Source organism: Bactrocera oleae, chromosome 4 (genome assembly GCF_042242935.1).
Source record: "Bactrocera oleae isolate idBacOlea1 chromosome 4, idBacOlea1, whole genome shotgun sequence".
Taxonomy (NCBI): Eukaryota; Metazoa; Arthropoda; class Insecta; order Diptera; family Tephritidae; genus Bactrocera; species Bactrocera oleae.
The window spans coordinates 13,413,625-13,435,666 of record NC_091538.1 but is presented as its reverse complement, the minus strand read 5'-3'; the positions used below and the strand labels follow the sequence as shown (position 1 = coordinate 13,435,666).

Genomic DNA, 22,042 nt, shown 5'->3' with positions numbered 1-22,042 from the left:
TTAGGGATTGTGCATTCTTGGGTCGTGTCATGACAGTCACCGCGTAGGCCATCATAACCATTGTGTTTATTGGTCTACTGAGAATTAATAGTACAACTAGCGACAAAGTAAAAGCTACTGAAAGCATACTTATGTACAAGCATATATCTGTATACAGATTGGAAAATACTCCATCATGTTGCTGCAGCTGCACTGCATTGTTCAAAAGCATGAGCAGAAAATTATAATTTATGACTGCGCCGACGCTCTAACTGAGGCATATTAGCTTTATAAATCACAATATTATTTAAAATTATTTATTGTTAACCTCCAAGTGGTGAACACTGATTGGCTGCAGGGTAGAAAATGTTCTGTTTAAATATGTAAAAGACGCGTTAGTTTTAGCGGCAGTGGTCTTGCCTTGCATCTTTCGATTCAAACGTGTTAATACTGTGATTACAAGGAATGCGTCATATTGCTTTATGAGGACTGCACACTTTAAGCGTTACCTATAATAATGCTGATAATGATTTTGTAACGTGAGAACGAATTGTCTTATTATTCTTTTTTATAAAGTCACATTGTGACTCAAATTATGCTAAATGCATTCGGTAACGATTAAACAAACTTATATCGACATTTTTTGTGTGTACATACATACATATACCTATGTATGCTGTAATGTAAAAGTGCTTAAAATGCTGCGTTTAGTTTTCGATCAAGTAATGTAATAAAAAATATTCACAAATTAGGTTTACGGATTTTTAAGTGCTGCTAACACAATATGTTTGAAACCTTAAAATGTGGCGTTACTTACTTTTAAAAATTCAAAAATCAATTGGATTTGCGAACACTAAATATATGTGTACACATATAGTATACGTAGCTTTTTTGTACAAGAGTGTCAAAATCCCAACGACAAACAACTCGAACAATCAGAACAAAACAGCTTTAAAACGGGTGATAATGCTTTTGAAATCAAAAATTATTAAAAAATGTTCGATAGTGCAATTTTGCCGACCTAGTAAATATTTGGTAACATTTCTCAATGCGTAGTCATTGCGCTTTATTTTATTTGTATATTCTCTTTAAATTAAATATTTAAAAATGTTTTTTGTTTGCAATATTTAAATAATTTACAACTGTTTTTTTTAAGAGAAAGTTTCCTTTCAAATCAAAGGAATAAAGATAATATTTTATTCAAAATCAAAAATTAGTGATGAATTTTAACCAAAATAACGACATTTTTTATCGAAAGAACTCAATCGTGAAAAAATTATCGAATTTTGTTTTTTAAATAATAAAAACAAAAATAATTAAAATATAAATATTTTAAATACTTTTTTTTTTTGAAGACAAAATCGTTTTCTTAAAACTTAATTTGTTTAAAAATAATAAAATTATTACTGAAACTTGTAAATCAAAGCATTAGCAATTATTTTTTATCCAAAATTATCGATTTTTCATTGAAGAAAGAGAATTGTGCAAAAATTATTGAAATGTTTTTATTCAATTATAACACTCATTTAACGAAAATAAGAGTTAGAGAATAACTGATATAACAAATTAGGAGGGAATTCTCAGCAAAATGTTACTATTTTACTTTTTATATTGCAACACAGCAAGCCTCCTATCGGGTATATAACCGCTAAATTACCCGAACTCACACACAGCGCTATGCGTTTCTTAAGACCCAATTGATAATTTTAACCGAAACCCTTGTGACACAGGTAGCCGTGACTTTCTGGGAAGTTGTCAAGCAGTTCTTTTTCAAATATCGGTAAAATTGATAAGGAAATACAAAAATCACAAAGCACCGATATAATATAATCGAAAGGTCGAAATTAAAAAAATAACAGTTAATGCTTGAAAATTTTAAATCACAAATTGAAATAAAAAAAAATTATTAACGGTTTAAATCACATTTTTTATTTAAATTCATTAATAAAAACAACTGTAAAGCTTAAACTACTTTTTTTTAATAAAAAAAATATAACAACCGTTGTAAAATTCAGATGAAGGTTATCAATCAGAGTTGGTTTTCCAAATATCGTTAACAGATACCGTTACGTATTTTTATCGATAAAATTATAAATTTTTGCTCATTTCTTATACTAAACTTGACTTTCTTGTAGATTTTGACACTCTTGCAGCATAAAAACGATATATTTACTTATATCTTCTATAAAGAGTTCAAAACAATTCTGCATAGATATTCATTCAACAGCTAACGCATTTATCAATCGAATTTTTGAAGCAGCCGCATTTTTATGTAGTAGTAAAATAGAGAAAGAAAGGAACTATTTTAACGGACTTTGTGAAAAAAAATGTGAATAAACAAAAGCCACCAATAATTTTTAACGATTTCGATAAAAAACGAAACTTTTTGCGACGAAAGAGAATAAAGCATGCAGCGCTTGTTAACGATTGGTTTGTAGCTGTACTATACCTATATGTATGTAAGCTTATGTGCGCGTGTAAAATTGCTGCTGGCAGCTAATTACGTGTAAAAGTTGTTAAAATATATTTTCCCTAATAGTTAGCTAAATTTAATTAGTCTAATACTAAATAATTTAGTTGAATGTGTCAGAAAAAAAAACAAAGCAAAATAGTAAACAGTTACACTAATGAGAAATATTATATTACTTCCTTTCACCGGCTAAATTTAGTTCACAGTAATTATTTAAAAAAAAGCTGTGAGAAATGTGAAAAAGACTTTTTAAATAAAAAAAATTTAAGCGCAACGCTAAAATATAACTGTAAAAGATAGTTTAGCCGATACTACGAGTACAGTAGTCGTATGACTATGAGCAAGTTATGCTGTTAAAATCTTTAAAAAAATCTTACGTTTTGTAGCGTCGCATGCGAATGTGATAACTAATTTAATGTTTCAAACAAGATAGTTTCGTCTAAGTAATCTTTTTTTTTTTGTATAAAAATCTAGCTTGTTAACATTTTACCGTGAGTGTATTTATTATTTTATTAATTTCAATAACTGTATCTGTAGATATGAGTATGTTAGTGCAGCAATGAAATATTGTGAGTTTTTTATTATTTAATATAATATAATTCACTAAATATATGTAAATATAAATGTAGTTGTAGGATTTTTGTATATAGCGAAAAATTGTTGATATTATATAATTTGTAGTTTAATTTTGATACAAGAGCATACAAATATTATATATAATGTATAAATATGTAGCAAAATAAACGAAATTTAAAATAAGAAATAAAGATAAACAGTGTAAATATAAACATACATACATAAACGCAAATAAATTTACTGTATGTATTTTTCATTTAAATGCCTTTATGCCGGTAACTGCGGTTGCACTGAAGCTATAATACCCTTCACAGATACAAAAGATTCCGCACAAGAACTTGATTGTGATCGCTCAGTTTGTATGCTATAGTGATCGGATCTGAACAATTTTTTTGGAAATTGTGCCGTTACCTTGGACAATAATGCGTGAAAAATTTCATGAAGATATCTCGTCAAATAGAGAAGTTTTCCCTACAAGAGCATGATTTGATTGTTCAGTTTGTATGACAGCTATATGCCATAGTGGTCGGACATCGGCGGAGAAAAGAACGTTTGCAACATTTCAGATACATATCTCGAAAACTCAAGGGCTAGTTCGTGTACATACAGACAGACGGACAGGGTTAAATCGAAACAGCACGTCACGCTGATCATTTATATATATTTTTTATAGGATCTCCGACGTTTCCTTCTGGATGTTACAAACTTCTTCTTTATGGAATATTCTCCAAAAATTTAAAGTTGATCCGGCAAGTAGTTTCGGAAATATAAACGTATTTGTAAGAATTTTTAACTTAGTGTAATCGGCTCCCAAAACTTTGAACGCGTTTTTCTTGAAACGCTGTCTCCAGAGTTGGTGAGAAAACTTTCCCTGAAATGACTGAATCGATCGACTTGAAACCTTTAACCTTCTTAGATGTATACAAGTATACAAACTTGTAAATAATGACCGAAGGAATAAGATTTTTACAATAAATTATAATTTTTAAGCCACTCTGCGCTGTAAATTTTTCTCAAAAAGAACCAAACTTAGCCAAAGGCGCTGAGATCCTCATATTTGGTGTTTAGAGACTTGAAAAGTTAAAATTCGATTTCGAAAACTTTTGGGTGAGTTTAATCTCGCAGCTTCTTTGATGCTTGTCTTCTACAATATATTGTGAGTGTAAGATTCTTTATGAATATAATATTATTTTAAAAGTATTGTTTTCAAAATATATACATTTTTACTCACGTTACGCATTCCTAATGGCGGCTTTTTCTCCGCTCACATACATGCGAGGGAGTTGTGGGTGGGTAGAATACATAGGAGGAGAGTAACAGTTAGCTGCTTTATGGATGGGTCAAAGCTTCGGCAGAAGGTTGGTGGAGGGGTATAATGTCCGTAACTATCTATCAAGTTCAGCTATAGACTTCCTGACTATCGCAGTGTTTTTCAAGCTGAGGTTGCTGCCATTAAGGTAGCGTTAGATTTATTGCTTCGGAGTGCTGCCTTCTTCACAGTAGTGACTATCCACTCTGATATCAGGACGCCCATACTAGCCTTGAGCCCACGAACCGTGCATCGTTATCAATGTCATCGAGTCACTTGATGATAAAGAAAGGCACCCTAGTCCTGCTGTCAGTAGAATGGGAACGGGTAGGGGCTGCCCTCTCCACGTGTGTTCTACTACTGGATAGCTGGGGTTCACAAGAGCGTGGCCAGCGCTGGGCTAACAACGATTCATGCGCTGTCGCAACATCCTTTTGGCCCAAGATTGATTGTAAATAAATCAAGTGAACTCTTTGTCCTCAGTTAGGCTAAACTCTCCCTAGTTGTGGCAATTTTAACAGGCCATTGACTTAATCGCGTTAAGAATCTTACCCTACGCCAGCTGCAGAAGCTGTATGGAGGAAGACAAGGTGGAAACACTTGGGAGCTCACACTTTAATGTATCCCACTGAGCTGGTGGGAAAAGAAAGTAAACGCCTGAACAAATTTTTATTGGCCACAAGGCGCTTTGCTGACTTTATAAGATCCAATACAGGATTTCTGTTTTGATGGCTTTACAAAGGACTGCATATAGGAGTCTAAGTGCGATGGCTGCTTCAGGCTAACTTAAGCATACCTCATACTGACCAGTTTGATATTCAATATATAATATATATACCTCCGTTCCCACGACAATCGGGTATACGTAATCGCAGCGGACCCGAATTTTATCCGACAGAATTCTGCCACTACAACAACAATAATATATAAATATACACATACATATTTATCTAATTATCTAACGTTATTTTCAAGTAAATATACAAAAAACAAAAATTCGTTTCAATGATGTTTTTATTTTAATAACAGACATATACAATACATATGCCTCAAATTAATTCTTATAACTCCAGCCCTCTGGTAGATCGTAATATGGAGTACCTTCATTCATAGCGTTTGTCCAAAAATCGTTCAACTCGCAACAAAAAGTATAACCATGGCTGGCATCTTCAAAGGAGCTGGAGTTGAAACCATATTCCTCGCAAACGTTACTACAAAACTCCACTTCGCTACTAACATTTGCGAATGGATTGTTTAGCGTGACAAAGACGATATCAATCGGCAAATTGGGATGCATCAGCACTTTATAGTACCATTTTGGAGCAGGGAACAATTCTGCTTTGTCCAAATAAATTTCACTCAATTGATTATTCGCCGGATTTGGCAGCTCTAACAAATCAAAAGTGCTAGTATAGGTCAATAAATCGGAACCGAATGAAGAGGCGACTTTGCGCGCCGTATTCTCCACACGTAGCCAATTACCAGCGTTCACAACCTGCCACTCGGGTGCGCAATTCGCATAAAAGTAAGTGGACAACTGTTCGTAACTGAAGATGAAATCAGCATCTGGTGCCAGATGACCACGCGCCATAAAGCTTGTCTTGTTTATATAAGTTTGGCCAGTGCCAAAAAGTGTTTTGAAACGCGAAATTTGATGTCTGTTTGTATATAAAGTATTAGTGGCAGAAGTGGTCAATCTCAGGCCATTCGCACGGAAGGCGTGACGGGTGCTATCGTTTATTTTAACTGTAAATAATAAATAATAGTTAATTGAAACAACTCAAACTCTGCACATAACTTACAACTCTGCGCTGCACCATTAACGAGACTACGCGAATAAAGCGCATGCTCGTTTTCACTGTCGTAACAGATCGAGAAGACGCTATGAAAATCGTCGTTTACCTGAAAGCCGACTTCGTAGAAAACACCCGCGCCTTCAGCACAAGCGTTTTCTGTTACCAACAACTCAGCTGTGGGTATACTTTTACATTTTAAATCGGCTAGCGCGTACTCAGTTTCTGTTTCTTCGTTGTAGAACTGACCATTCTGGCATTTTAGCGTGGCTGTTTCCTGCCCTAATGCCACCACTTTATTTCTTCTACCGGGGCAATGCAACGTAATCTCATCATTCTCCTGCACTTCGGTCACCTCATTAGTTGGACGAAAAAGTCTTTCTTGTATCAGAATAACCGGCCCTGGGTTAGGCAAGTCGTTTGGTATTGTAATCGTGCAGGGATCGGCTTAAAGACACACATAACAGTTTTGTTTAGATTAAGTTTTTATTTTACAAATTAATTGAGCTGTGCGTGAATGGTGAGACGATTCAAGCTTTATAAATAATAGTGTTTCTGCCGTTAGTTCGCATAAATTATAGCATTATTTGATTTTCGACTAAAGGTCTGCACCGCAATAAGAAATGTATTACAGGTACCAGATCGAGTGAAAATCTTCTTATGAAGAAGACAGACACAGCTTCTCCTTAAAGCAAAACATACAAAACTTACGAAAATCGATATTAAGTGCGCCGGCTCTAGATGTGAGAAAAAAAAATTTTTTTTTTGTCAAAAATTTTCTTTTTTTATTATCTACAGATTTTACCCCCACGCTAAGCAAAAAAAAAATTGGGGCTCTCAAAGCCTTTAATATCTTTCATTGACGTGTGGAGAATATAAGTGTTATTTGGAACTAAACGAATATCAAGCTTTTTCATACTCTAAACCCAGAGGGATATATAAATGATCAGCGTGACGAGCTGAGTCGATTTAAGCATGTCCGTTTGTCTATAGTTACGTAAATTAGTTCCTCAGTTTTAGGTATATGATTCTAAAATTTTGCATACGACCTTTTCTCCTTAAAAAACTGCTCATTTGCCAGAACCGTAATTGAATCGAAGATACCTTGCTTATCACTTGCAATTGCCAATTTTTATACTAAAATAAATATTTATTCGACACAAGGCTGTGGTACAAAGTTTCCAAAGCGCAATTCAAATTTACCCAAAACACTGCCCAAAGCCAGTAATAATTCAAGTTTCAGCCACAATTTAAACATTTTCCTTGTTAACAGTTTTCCAAATGCCCAGAATAATGACTTAATTACTAATAACTAAAGCGTCATATAATTTTAGCGCTCTTATATAGAAAACTATGGTTGATTAACCCTTCAACTGATAAGATAAGCTTAAGTTTATTCTTAAACGGTGACCTTAAGGTTGTGCTTAAAATGAAAGTAAAACATAAGAGTTGAGACGTTGGGTCGACTAATTTGCTATTAGAATTTCTATAATGATTAATAAAATGTCGATTTAGCAATAAATGAGAGATACTATTTACTAATTAGAAGCTCTTTCATTTGAAGCGAATAAATCCATTTCCTTCTTTCTTTCTTGGAAACTTGCTTAGTTAATTGAATTTATTATTAGATTTGCGATATTTATAAAGCAGATACCTGAATAAGGTTTAAGTGGTAAGACAGCCTCTCTCACTAGCTTAATCACACCCTTTTCTATATTACTGACATGCATTCTGTTGTCGTTCATTTCTCCACTTATGCCTGAACAAATTCTTTTTACTAAAAAGGTGTAGATTTGCCATAACTTTGCCTAACCTCAAATATGTAGAACAATACTCGCTAATTATATTACTATGTTATAGGGTTAATATTAAATAACTTTGTGAACACTCTATTTGGAATTATCTTTGTACAAAATTGAAAATGAACGGGGATTTAATCGTGTTCGAGCATGAAGTTTATCTTCGTCACGACATATACAACTTCGTAAGCCTTTAAAACATCAGCTTTGCAAAAGTTCCATAGTTAATAACACTGCATTGCAATGAACCCCCTATTATAGTAGTAGTAGTTAGTTTATGTGTGCTCTAAACATATAATAAAGATCAAACCGTACAAGCTCTTTTATGCCTACCACACACACTCTCTCTCTCTCTCTCTCTCTACTTGTATATTACTACATAGCATGCATTTTGTTGTCATTCATTTTCCGACTTATGAATGATACAGTTCCATTTACTTAAAAAATTTAGATTTGCCAAAACTTTACCTAACCTCAAATATATAGAACTTGTTTAATAGATCGTTAGTTCTTAATAATATTACTGTGTTATAGGGTTAATATTAAATAACTTTGGGAACATTCCATTTGCAATTATTTTTATACAAATTTGAAAACAAACGAGTTTTACGTACGTAGAATCGCTGTGGAGCTGAACTCTATTTGATTATGCCATAATGCACCTAAACAAACAGTAAGTACAAGTATGTCTAATTGTTAGTCTCAAGTGTTTTTGGAAAAGAATAAACGAAACATTATTTTACTAAGCCAAATAAAAATTAAAGTTAATTTATTCATATATTTACACTGCACAGGCGACTACTAGCAAATATTGTATGTTATATGAGGAAAAAGCATTTAAAGTTGCGCTCAAATACAGTACAGTTAAGCCGAGACTCCGGCGTGCAACTGCTTTTATCAGCCTAAGGTTAAGGTTATAAAATCTAAAGCTAAACGATATAGGGTTATGAAGATCAAAATGATCACGATGACGAAATGAATTAAATTTCGTATATATGTCTGTCCACGTCCACAAAGTGAAAGGAAGATAAGATGCAGGTTAGTTGTCATTGAAGTCAACTAACGGTAGGCCCAGGAAACGTGCTATTTCCACAGGGTCGGACTGTAGTGAGAAGAGTGTTAGATAAGTAGGGTTTCACTGTTCATGCAAAGAGTTGGTTAGAGTGATGCGGGGCTCAGAGTGCAAGCTGGACATATATTTGGTATGTCAGGGTCGATTCTGGTTAAGTATCCAGAACAAAGTTGCGTAAGGTTCACTCTAGATTCTCGTGACAGCTTGAGCTCTTCGTCTGCAAAGTGTGGTGGTTTGACTCTAAATACACCATTCACTGAGACGCAGTCGGTGTCGTGTCTAAAGTTAATTGTGTCTGAAGTTTGGCTGTTCGAAGAAGGCGTAGTTCCTGTGAAAATATCCTAGCAGAAACTGCTTGGTGAGGAGTTTATTATGTTCTTTCATCCTGTAAACGTCCGGAATGCAGTATGCAGAAATACAGGCCGTCAATGTAGTACCTAAAATGTAATACCTAAAATCTTAGGGATCACTTCATCGACTGTGGTGTTAAAATACCGTCTGCATTCCTGCGTACAGTTCGTGAATATGGTCGCTGTATGGTTTAGTGGGGAAGAGTGTCAAGCTCCTTGCGCGTCTCAGTCTCTTGAAAAGGTGTTATGTAAAGCTACCTAAACTATCAGAGTTAAATCTTAATTTTACAAATATATTTAAAAAATAATAAAAAATTGTAACAACGATGTACGTGATTGTAGGTCAGATCAGAATTTTCTTTTTATTTCTGAATTCTGTCACTTGGCGAATAATTATGCAAAACTAAAAAATATTTACTTTTCAAAAACTTATATAAATTTAGATACTGTTTTTTATTTTGTTTCAGATAGCACGAGATTTGTAGAGTCACCGTCGCCCACAGCGCCGCTTTTGATAAAGGTGATTCCAAAATTTATTCCAATTGCCGCCATTTCATATCAAATATAAATATAAAAATTATTTTTGTAAACTCAAAATCATGCTTATTAAAGCTGAAAAGAAAAAAATACCGATTTTTTATATAAACTGTCAAATTTAGGTCTTTCTCATAGCTCTAGACTGGAAACAAATTTTATATCTATACGTTTTTTTGGTTTCTAGACCGCTTGCGTTCTCAAATGCTTGTTTATGATAACGCGCAGAAATACTTGAGTCCTTGTTATACAGAGTACATTGCGGGTTTATCTATAAAATTTTGGAGCCGCAGCATTTCTTGTGTCCTGTGATCTAAAGAACATTACATTTTTGTCACTACTTTAGTGCCAAAATAGCCAACTTGAACTACGCTAATATTACTATTACTACTTAGAAGGACACTAACCAAGTTGAATGAAATCTATAGATCACTAAATTTAGAATGTGTCAAGACTACATATATATTTCGATCTAAAATTGAGTACTATTATTTATAAAGGAATTTTTTGCAGGAAACTAGTATTAAGTAACTTGTTTAACTTAAAGTCTGTAAAATTATGCGTGTTTTTGTTGTGGTTATCCTCGCCATATAGAATATTTCGTCTATCCTCATATATAAATTTTCGTGAACCTCGTCTAATATTTTATTATTTTCTCACTTTACATCTGGTAAACTCAGAATTAATACATAATTATTTGCTTTTTATGGTGTAACGCTAAATTTTTTTGATATTTCAACTGCTTACTATATTGGGTTGCTACTAAGTATAAAATAATGTTCTGTTATTTTCGCGTTCTCCGAGCGGATAGTGGAATCGCAAAATCAAACCGCTGAAAATATTTTTGAACGTTTCCTGCTTTAAAAGTATAGAGCTATACTTCTCTCTTTTCAAATTATAGCTAGAAGGAGAGCTTACAAAGCAAGTAATGTAATTTGCGTTGCGTAAAAAAAGTTTCGTTTCCGCGCGAATTAAACGATCTTCATATGTAACACTTTTGCTAACAAGGTTTGATATAATTGCGGAATGTTTTATCTTTGTAAAACAAGCTTCCATTAATGGTAATGTTTACCTTTTTACAATGTAATGTAATGAAAATCGACAGTGAAGAAGAATTGTATTTATGAATACAATGCGAACAAAGTGACAACACTTGTTCACAATTGCGACGTCTGCTCTGTTAATGGCGCGAACTGCTGTTTCTGAAAATGTTGCATTACTACACAATAAGCAAACGAGACTGGAAAGTGCGCATCGTCTAACAAAGCAGAAAAACAAATTTTTGCTAATTCTTTATTATATTCAAGCACACAGTCGAGAGCGATGCATCGCTCCCACTTGTCGATGCCATTTTTAAAGTATGTTTTACATTTGTTATAAAGAAGCCGCAATTACGTCTTCGCTTCTTGCCAACGAACAATTTCTTTCGGTATGAAATTATTGAGAAATTTTGTCATCCGTTGTCACACATCGAAGCAAGAATTTGGACTTACTACGCATGAACAGTTCCAAAACTTGATCAGCAGCATCAATTCGTTATTTTTGGTCGACTGTGAGCTCGTGAGGAACCCGCTCTGTATAGCGCTTTCAGGCACCCGTGAACGTTGTGTCAAACTGGTTTCTTTGATATCTAAGAGTCGGCTATTTTGAACAATTTCATTTTACGATTAACGCGATTGATGTTTTGTAATGAAAGTACGTCAGTGCTTAGTATTTACATTATCATTAATAGCACAAACAACAAAAGAGCACAAAAAAAAACAATAACAAAAAGCAAATAAATAACAAAAAACAATAACCAAAAAAAAATAACCAAAAAAAAATAACAAAAAAACAAAACGTTAACTTCCCTTATACGGCAGCTATAATACCCTTCACATATATAAAACTTTCCATACAAAAACTTGATTTTGCCCAATCAGTTTGTATGGCAGCAATACGCTACAGTGGTTCGAACTGAACAATTTCTTCAGAGATTGAGAGAGAACCTCTGATATTAATCTGTGCCAAATTATGTGATGATATCTTGTCAAATAAAAAATGTTACCATATAAGAACCTGGTGTTGATCGATCAGTTTGTATGACAGCTTTTCGTTATAGTGGTCCGACAAATGAGCAACTTTTTGCCAGACAAATAACGGTTACAAAATTTCATATCGATATCTTAAAAACTGCGGGACTAATTCGTTTCATTGCTGTAACAACAAAATGCGCTTAAGAATGCAATTAAAAAATTCCGCCAGAAAAGAAACAAAGTTTCAGTTAAACTTTAAAAATGTAAAGCACATTATATAGTTACATATTTTTAATTATTATTTATAATATTATTAATTTACATTACTTTTATCATTTAAATAGCTACAATATTACGCTATGATGCGCATATGTATGTGTATGTGAACAAAAATATGTATGTATGTATTTACATATGCACAAGTGTTCAATTAACTTAATTTCAACTCTTTTCATTAAAAAAAAAACAAGATTGTTTATATTATAATGATAAATACTTTACTTTTCTTCGAGCGATACTCCGACCAAACAATGGTTAAAATAAGTGTAGATATATGCTTTCATATACAGACAAACATAAAACTTTTGTATGTGTGTGTGTATATATACAGTAATGCATTTAGTAACTGTTTATATTAAAATATATTTGCAAATATTTAGATAAAAATTTAAAAACTACTGTTTTAGGTGAAGGTGGTGGTGGTGATGGTCGCGGCGTTGGTGGTAAAACCGAAGGCGAATACACAGCACATTTATATATACGAGTACGTTTGTGTCTCTTCAAAATGCGCCAGAATTTTCGAGTTTGAAATGTGGCAACTGGCCGTGCTCTTCCATGCCGGGTAAGATGTAGGTGTGTATGCTTTCCTCGTGCGTGGACAAAGAGGTGTTACGCTGCGAAACATGCGATACGGAGACAGCAGCATGCTCATCCTCCTCTTCGACGCCCATGCCGAATTTCATATTCATGTTATTATGTGTATTCGATGCTAATAGCGGTGAGAGTCCGTTGGATGCATCGATTTCCGTTTGAACGCTACTAACGGCAGCTACCTCTGCTATTGCAGTGGCCACTGCCGTTTCTGCTGCTAAATCGTTTGCGTATTCGTGTGGATGCTGGGCGGCCAATTCGAGGTCCGAACGCCGCAGCATGCGTCCATTGGAGAGTGACACCGTGAAGTCATGCGGATTGGTATGTCCAACACTTTGGCGATAAATTTCAGCGATTTCCTCCTCAGTTAGATCGCATTTGTGTATGCGGCGCGTGTGTTTTCGTAAACTGTGAAAATTGTAAAAATACATAATAGATTAAAAAGGGTTGTCTGTCTAGAATGAATGGTGGGCGAGTATTATTTGTTAAAATAAAAAAAAAATAAAAAAAAATATAAAAAAAATTAAAAAAAAATAAAAGTAAAAATTTTTAAAAAAATTAAAAAAATTAAAAAAAAAAATTAAAAAAAATTAAAAAAAATAAAACAAAGAAATTCTTTTCGAATTTCAATAATAAATGTCTCAAAGGTATCCCATACTTTCGGTAAAAATTTCGCAATGGGAACTGCGGTCCACATATTCGGTATTTGGCGGCTTGAATAGTTTTCGTTCGACTTGGACAATTTTTGGTTATTATAATTTTTTAGGTGATACAAACAACCGTTAGGTGAACAAAATTACAATATTATACTCTGTAGCAACAAGAGTATAAACATGTATAAATACTATATGTATATAACAAAATACGTGGAGTTACAGTCGTGGTGAGATAAATATTACCAAGTACCAATAGTGCACCGACAAAAGTTGTTGTTATTATTGCAAGAAATAAAAATTGAAAATTTTGCAAAATGGAGAATGTATGTATATGGAGAAGTCTAACCGAAATATTAAATTTACACATATTTTGTAATAGGGATGCCACTTTGCGAAAAAAGTAAACTAGCATGGATATATTTATTTGTACTTAACATTTTTAGAATAGAAAAGATTACTGAATGAATTAAATATTTTGGCATAAGAAATATATGTATGTGACGTAGCCGCTCTGATGTATCGCGCACATTGCGTTACACAAAATTTTAATATTTAACCTTAAACCTCGAGATACTTGGTGTGGCAGAAAATTAATCATGTATACCCCAAATAGAAAAATCAAACAAAAAATGGCACTTTCATTAAGAAAAAAATATAAATTATATAATATTAAAAAAAAATGTATATATATACATATATACATACATACGGGAGTTTATACTATATTAAATAAAAATATATATTATATTGCAAAATATATGCATATACATATATAATATTCAAAAGATATATATATGTATAACGATAAAAAACATATAGAAAATTATTTAGTTTAACCCTTATGTTAGCAACCGGGTATCCGCGGTGTATTTGTGTGAATAGCTTACAAAAAATTCAATATTTTATTTTAAGCTCTCAAATCGTTGTTTTTTGAGTTAAAAGAAAGCTATCTGTAAGTTCATTTTTTTTATTTATTTTTTATTCTACATTGCTGTTTTTTTTTTCTTTAAATCGTCACTGAATATTAATATTTGAAGAAAAAATTTTTTTACAAATTTTTTTTTAAATAAAATAAACAAAATAATAATAATACCCCGGTACCCGGTTGCTAAAAGACGTCGGTAAAGTTGGTTACTAACATAAGGGTTAAACTTTTCAAATCAATTGCTTTATGTTTTGTCAAGAAGCCTAAATGTTCACTAAAATTTCTTGGTCTACAAGTATTTATACACATTTCTACAAAATTTAGAAAAACAGTCATCGACACCGCTAATTGCATTACAATACTTAAATGTAATGTTGCAACATTATGTAGTAAAAAAATATATATATAAATTATGATAAATAATGATAAAAAAAAGTCAAATACTCACTACTCGCGTTTCTTGAACGTTTCCCTACAGTACTTGCAGCGATACGGTTCATTGCCGTCATGTATCCACGAGTGTATCTTCAATTGCGCTTGCGTCGTAAATGTACGACCGCAACCCTCCACGGGACAGCGTGCACGCTTGCCCAGATGTATAACATCGTAATGACGTTTCAAATGATGCGGATAACGAAACTGTTTCGGGCACATCTCACACTTGTGCGGCTTCTCGCCCGTATGGGTGAGTTGGTGGAATTTCAATTCGCTACGATTGATATAGGTTTTCGGACAGTGATTGCAACGAAATTTGCGCGCCGTATGACGTTTCATATGATGTTTAAGTAATTCACTGGACTTGTAATTGCAATGGCATATATCACATTTGAAGAGATAGAGTGAACGTTCCGAATTGATTAGGCCCAAAGACGTGTTGGCCGTGCATATGGCCACGGTGGTTGCATTGTTGCTGGTGTCCACCGCACGTATGCATTCGTGTGCATGCAACTCGGCTGCAGTGCGCCAACTTTGCGAACACATGCCACAGGCATATTCATCAAAAAGTTCGTTGTTATCGTGCAATTCATGATATATACTATCATAGCCAATTATTTTGTCAACTGCATTGATCGTGTTTCTGGCGCTGACAGTTGCATTTGTTGTAGTTGTTGTTGTTGTTGTGGATTTCTTCGTAGCTCTGTTAGTTGTAGATTTAGATTTACCCGTTGTGCTTGCATCATTATTATTATTGTTGTTGTTGTTGTTATTGTTGTTGTCTTCAATGTCATCACCACCACCACGAACGCCAACACCAATACCAACATCTTTATCGTGGACATCAACGTCATCAGCGCTGTTGTTGTTGTTGTTGTTGTTGTTGTAGTTGTATTGATATGAATGCGTTCTTATGCCTCGGCCTGCATGCAGAGTACAATTGATTGTGTTGATTGGAAACGTTTGCTTCACTTGTGTTATTACAATTTATTATTATTTTCATTGTTTGCTTGTTTTGGTTTGTTTGTTTGTATTTTTATATTCTTATGTTCTCTTTACTTTAATATTATTATTTTATAATTTTTTTTTTTTTTCAATTTCTTTTGTGTTTCATTTAAAGTTAGTCATTACATAGCTATCTGTACATTTCACGCAAACCCACATTTATGTATTATACATATATATATGTAGGTATATGCATGGGGATGAAGACACTCTTCAAATTAACAGTCTGTATCAGTTTCAAGTAACATTTTTAATTTCTGACTTTGGGTGATTTGATTCTTATTAATTCCCTTATATACCTTACCGCAACTTGAATTTGTCGTTGTTGTTGTCACTGCTATAGCGGATGTGGATATGGCTGCAGCTGTTGTTGTTTTAGACGTGTCTTTTATTGTTATATATGATTGGTGTGCTTGTTGTTGTTGTAATTGATTTCGCAATGCATTATTGCTTGTGTTGCGTTGCTGTTGTATTATAGTCGCCACCGAATGACTGCGCTCCAAATGACGTATCAGACGCGCTCTCGTCGCGTATGAACGGATGCAGCGTGGACACTCAAACGGTAATTCTGGAAAGGATATGAGTTAGCTGTGATAGGTATAACGGTATACAATGAATGCAAGTATAATGAAAAGTTTTGATTTGTATTTATTGCATTCGTCTTAGAATATTTTACGACTAACTGATAACTGTTTTATTTATTTATTTTTTTAATATTGTTATTTCTAATTATTGTCCTTAAGTACTTACTTTGTAGTATGTAGTTCTCTGCAAAGAAAAAAATTATCGATTAATAAAATGTAAAATAGAGCGAAGAAGAGAAACTTCTCTCCAAGTTTCTTGTATATATACAGTGTCTACCAAAAGTAACTTGCATCAAACGACTAGAAAAGTATTAATATAAATTTTTATCCGAAAATCAGAATTAAAAATTGAATATTTAAATTTTAATCCCATCTTGGATAAATAAAATAGAATTTAAAATTTAAATAATCAGAATTCAAATTGATAATTTAATTAGATTAAAATAAAAATCAGAATTTAAATTGTAAACAGAAATTTAATATTAAAATTCAATTTTTTTGACCCAAGATTAATTTGAAAACTTTTCAAAATTTTGAATTTAATTAGATTAAATTAAAAATCAGAATTTGAATTGTAAATAGAAATTAAATATTAAAATTTAATTTTTTTTAACCGAGATTAAAAATTTTAATTTTTTTTTAAATTTAAAAATTGAAAATTGAGATATTGAAATTTTTTTTTAATTTAAAAATTAAAATTGAAAAATTGAAAAATTTTAATTTTTTTAAAAACGCTTAGATTAAAAATTAATTTAGTAATAAAAATTTTTAATTTAATTTTAATATTAATTATATTATATTAAAAAATTTCAATTTTTAAATTTTTTAATTTTTAAAAATTTTAAATTTTCAATTTTTAATTTTTAAAATAATTTAATTTTTATAAAAATTTTCAATTTTTTAATTTTTAATTTTTTTTATAAAAATTTAAATTTTTATTCTTGTATAACAATTTAACATTTAATTTTTAGAGCCAAATTCAAAATTAAAAGTTAATAAAATATATCTAAATCGTTCGAATATCTAAATTTGCCGACCAGTAATCTAGTGTATTAAAGATGATAGCTCTATACGAGCTCTTATTTGAAATAGTAAAATACAAACGCAAAAAAAATTTTAATTCTAAATTCATTTCATTTTTTTAATTATAATGCTTGGGATTAATTATCTTTCTATACGGTATCTGAGAATAGAAATTCGAAAATTACTTTTAATTAGGATTTTCGGGTTTACAAAATAACAAAAATTTTGTTCAAACGTTAATACAAAATATGTGAAACTTTTAAAAAAAAATTGTCGCTTTTGCCAGCATTCATTAAACCGAAAAGAAAAAATATTGTTTATGCAACATACTTTTGTGAGCCACTGTAGGTATTTTAAAATACAAAAAATTTACTTTAAAAACTAAAAAGTTTTCACGCATTGCTTAACTGACGAAACTTAGAAGTATTAGTAGTACTAATATAGGTATACTTATGAACAAAAAATTCAAGTTTTCAAAAATTATATCTTACCATCAACAAGGCCATGTATGGTGTTCAAATGCATTTGCATTACTTGCAATTCAACCGATTCGTAAGGACATTTTGCACACATTAAAGTCACCGCTGGAAAATAAAATTATGAAATTTGTATATAAAAAAAATAAAATTATGAAATTTGTATATAAAAAAAATAAAATTATGAAATTTGTATATAAAAAAAATAAAATTATGACTTTGGATTTAAAAAAATAAAATTATGAAATTTGTATATAAAAAAAAAAAATAAAATTATGAATTTTGTATTTAAAAGAAATAAAATTATAAAATTTGTATTTTAAAGAAAATAAAATTATGAAACTTACATTAAAAAAAAAATAAAAAATTATGAAACTTACATTAAAAAAAAATAAAAAAATATGAAACTTACATTTAAAACAAAAATTAAATTGTCAACTTTAGCAAACAAAACAAAGAAATAATAGTTATATGTACATTTTATTTTATAGGCGAATTTATTATAATACTTAAACCATAAAAATTTTATAAGCCAACCTACCTTTTTGTTCAATCAGATTTAAATGTTCAATCGGCGTGTGATCCACTACAACTGCAAAATAAATTTCATTATATAATATAAGATTTTTTTTTGTTGTTTTAAAATTTCAATATTATTAACAATTTTACCTTTGTCTCCCTTAGCTTGAATCATATCCCTCGTTGGAATTCGTTTATGCACCGCGCGATAGTGGCGAATCAGTGCACGCTTCGTATTATACAAATTAGTGCACATTTCACAGCGGTATGGAGCTAAACCTGAACACGAAAACGAAATTTACAAAATTAATTTGGCCAAATATGTGAAATAGGTACTTAAATGTAATATATATATAATTTGTGAAAAATTCGGAAATTTTCGACCTACCACGATGCACGAACATGTGATTTTCAAATTGATATTGACTTAAAAACTTTTTATTGCAGTGCACACAATATGGTTGATAATTGCTGCTGTTCACCGCTGCGGCACTACCAGCCTCCCCGCCAGCATCATGCTGTTGTTGCTGCTGATCCTGTAACATATCGTCAAAGTCGTCATCACTTGTTAGCAGCAAATCTTGAAAGTCCGTGCCATCATCCTCTTCATTCTCTTCATCCTCATTTTCGTCTTCTTCGAAATCTTCGAAAAGTGCATCGTTAAAAACAAAATCCAATTCGCTATTATCTATGGTTGTATCCGTTTCAACCACTTGCGGTATAGCATCCGATGGTATTTGTGGACAAGCATAGCCGGACATCACTGTTACAGCTTGCTGTTGCATGCTATTTACATCGCTTGCATTAACCGTTGAATCTAACGGCATCGTGGTGGTGGTGGAAATTGTGGTCGTCGCTACTGGTATATCCATTATAATGTCCGGTGCTGGCTGATTCATTTGCAAGTTCATTTGCATAGAAGCGGCTTGAGCTTCCGCCACAGCTGCGTCGACAATTGCTTGTGCATCAATTACATTGGCATCAACAGTGCTGTTATAACTGTTGTTGTGACCGATATTTGTTGCATCGATTATGGTGTTTACATTATTATTATCATGTTGAGGCAAGTGGTATTGAAATGTATTGTGTTTTAGTAAACTTGTACCCGGCGCAGACATCTGTATTGAATCGGTTGTAGCTGCTCCAATGCCATTGCCCTCTTCCAAACCGTGTTGCCTATAGTGATCTTTGAGTTTCTCACGCCAATAAAATGTTTTTGAACATTTTTTGCAATTTAAACCTTTGGGATAATCTGGGCGCAACGCTTTACCACCACGCTGTTTTGGTAGTGTTTCTGGCGGTGTCATATCCGGTGCTGTTAAAGCAGCTGATTCATCTAAAATATTAACACATACATGAATGTGATTAATTAAGTATATATGCAAAAAAAAAAAATATATATATATATAAAATGAGGTTATACCGATTGTCGGTCGTAATTGCACTTCGGTCGCCTCTTCTTGATGCTGACTCAAATAATGGCGGCGTAAGTGCGACTTTATACGTGTTTCGAAAAGACACAAATCGCACGCGTATATATGTTTAAGATCGCTAAATTTGTCATTGGTTCGCACTTTATTTTTCGGTTGCAGTTGTTTTTGTGTCGGCTGCAGCTTGTGTTTGGTTTTGTAATGTTGTGTTAAATCAATCTTAAAGAATGTATAAAACGTACACTGATCGCAAAAGAAATGCGGTATTTCTGCAAATAAGAATACCGTTATGAAGGCATTATTAAAAGTAGCGTTCAATAAGTGGTTCTGAAGTACTAACCATTATGCGATAGCATGTGAGTTTTAAGTTGATCTTGTGTCTGAAAGTTACTGGTGCAAATCTTACACTTAATACGCTTTGCAGTAACTAAACTATTTACAGTTATTATTGAGGGTGGCGGCAATTCATCTTCAATATTTTGTAGTGCTGCGAAAGTATATTTATTTTAGTTTATAATTTTAGCTGAAAACAATTCCCTTACTTTGCACTGTGGTCTCTGGTCCCATCGAAATAGACGCAAGGCTGGAGATAGATAAATCATTACCAACACTTTCTTCTATTATAATATCATCAACATCCATATCCATAGTGACCGTCTGCTCAGCATCGCTTGTTTGTTGCACTTGCATTATATTATCCAAGACCAACCCGTTTTCCAATGTGACACCATCCTCCGCAGCATTAATGTATTCGATGACAACACCTGAAATAAGTAAAATTGTTACAAATATTGCTTTTAAGTTTATCCTTCCATTAAAACATGTACCGTTGCCCATCACTTCCTCTACCGTACCATCCGCCATAACGATAAATTCATTTCCCACGCTTAATTCATTTGCGGTTATATTGAATTGATCTGTGCCGTACTGCTGCAAATCCTTCGTTATGCTAGGTCTATGCTCGGGCAATTCATCGTGGACATCAACAGCGGTTGCAGCTGCGGCCGCTTCTACATATGCCGCTGCCGCTGATCCATTACTGCTGGCTGGTGTTAGAAATAACTTCATATCTAATTCTTCTTGTTGGTCCGGTGCTGCGAATTTTGTATGATTCGAATAATCTTCGTTTACTTGTGTATTGTGTATTTTCTCCATTTCTTGTGTAATTGGATCTTCGCTATCGATTTCTTGTTCTTTTTTTACAGGCTGTTTGGTTTTTGGTTTTAACTGATCCCGTGTTGGTTGCGTGTTATGCGCCAATTTATAATGATCAAATAGCAAAGTTCGTTTCTTGCATTCGAAACTACACAGCTCACAGCAATAAGAAATTATATCTGTAGCAATATAACATATTAGTAATGCCATTCGATTTAGTTTTTATGACAAATTAGTTACCTAAATGCAATTTAATGTGTTCTTTCAATGTTTTCTTTGTTTCGACTTTTTCGTTGCATATTTTACACCGAAAGCGCATTTTTGTCGCTTCCGACTCCTAAAATAAGCAAAGAACAAATTAATACACTTTAGTATATTTCGCATATTTATTTTTACTTACCGCACCGTCTTCTAACCCCGCGCTTTTGCGCCCATCTTCATCCACAATACCATTCTTACGTTGAACTTTGTGTTTTTTCAGTTGCAGATCAGTATTTTCACTCAATTTTTGACGTAAAATTTCATGCGCTTCAAGTGCATTACGTATAAAATTGTAGGACACTTGCAGGGATGTACTACATTCAGTACATATGTAAATTGGAAAATCCAATTTTTCACTGTCATCGTTATCGCCTAAACGTGTACAGTAACGCAGGCATTCCATAAAGCTGACTGGCTTTTCGTCCGTTTCGTCATCTTCTAAGAATATAGGTGAATCGAGTTTGTAAAATTCGGCATCGGAAGCAAGGCACGTTCTACAAACGAGCCTGTAATCGCTTGGCGCCGTTCTTTCCAACACGGTGTCAGCGTCCATTTTATGGCGTCAAACCTATGGTTCAGATTCTACTATACTGTTTCCCTAATTCAATTATAATTTCGACAACTTCTTAAGAAACCGATAAAATTCAGAAAATTACTCGTAAATCCAAAACGAATAAAATATTGTTTTGCATAGTATAAAAAAGACGCACAAATTAACAATTTTCACAACTCTTTTTTTTCTACTTTGAGAATTCATTAACTGTCAAATAAGTGAATAGAGAAGATGCGAAAAAGGAAAAGAACAA

The 22,042-nt window shown here is 32.7% G+C and overlaps 3 protein-coding genes across 3 annotated transcripts in view; 1 reads left to right on the top strand and 2 right to left on the bottom strand.

The window, feature by feature from the left end:
- The window catches only part of Tab2 (TAK1-associated binding protein 2), a 38,703-nt gene extending 37,627 nt beyond the window's left edge, over positions 1-1,076 (top strand). The window contains exon 6 of the mRNA XM_070107868.1: positions 5-1,076. Within this exon, the coding sequence (XP_069963969.1) occupies positions 5-33 (29 nt within the window). The 3' untranslated portion in view covers positions 34-1,076. The remainder of the gene's footprint in view (positions 1-4) is intronic.
- A 4,254-nt stretch (positions 1,077-5,330) lies between these two features.
- LOC106614445 (uncharacterized) lies at positions 5,331-7,485 on the bottom strand. The gene is made up of 3 exons (XM_014230197.3): positions 7,331-7,485; positions 6,137-6,574; positions 5,331-6,080 (listed from the first exon to the last, which is right to left on the bottom strand). Exons 1-3 carry the CDS (start codon positions 7,383-7,385, stop codon positions 5,389-5,391), a joined length of 1,185 nt encoding a protein of 394 aa, XP_014085672.1. The 5' UTR covers positions 7,386-7,485; the 3' UTR covers positions 5,331-5,388.
- A 4,660-nt stretch (positions 7,486-12,145) lies between these two features.
- Positions 12,146-21,986, bottom strand: LOC106614474 (uncharacterized). Its single transcript, XM_014230241.3, has 14 exons — positions 21,376-21,986; positions 21,216-21,312; positions 20,648-21,154; positions 20,363-20,584; positions 20,161-20,307; positions 19,814-20,089; positions 18,779-19,726; positions 18,541-18,669; positions 18,413-18,463; positions 17,887-17,979; positions 16,539-16,556; positions 16,093-16,356; positions 14,797-15,706; positions 12,146-13,175 (listed from the first exon to the last, which is right to left on the bottom strand). Exons 1-14 carry the CDS (start codon positions 21,787-21,789, stop codon positions 12,677-12,679), a joined length of 4,575 nt encoding a protein of 1,524 aa, XP_014085716.2. The 5' UTR covers positions 21,790-21,986; the 3' UTR covers positions 12,146-12,676.
- Between the last annotated feature and the right edge of the window lie 56 nt (positions 21,987-22,042).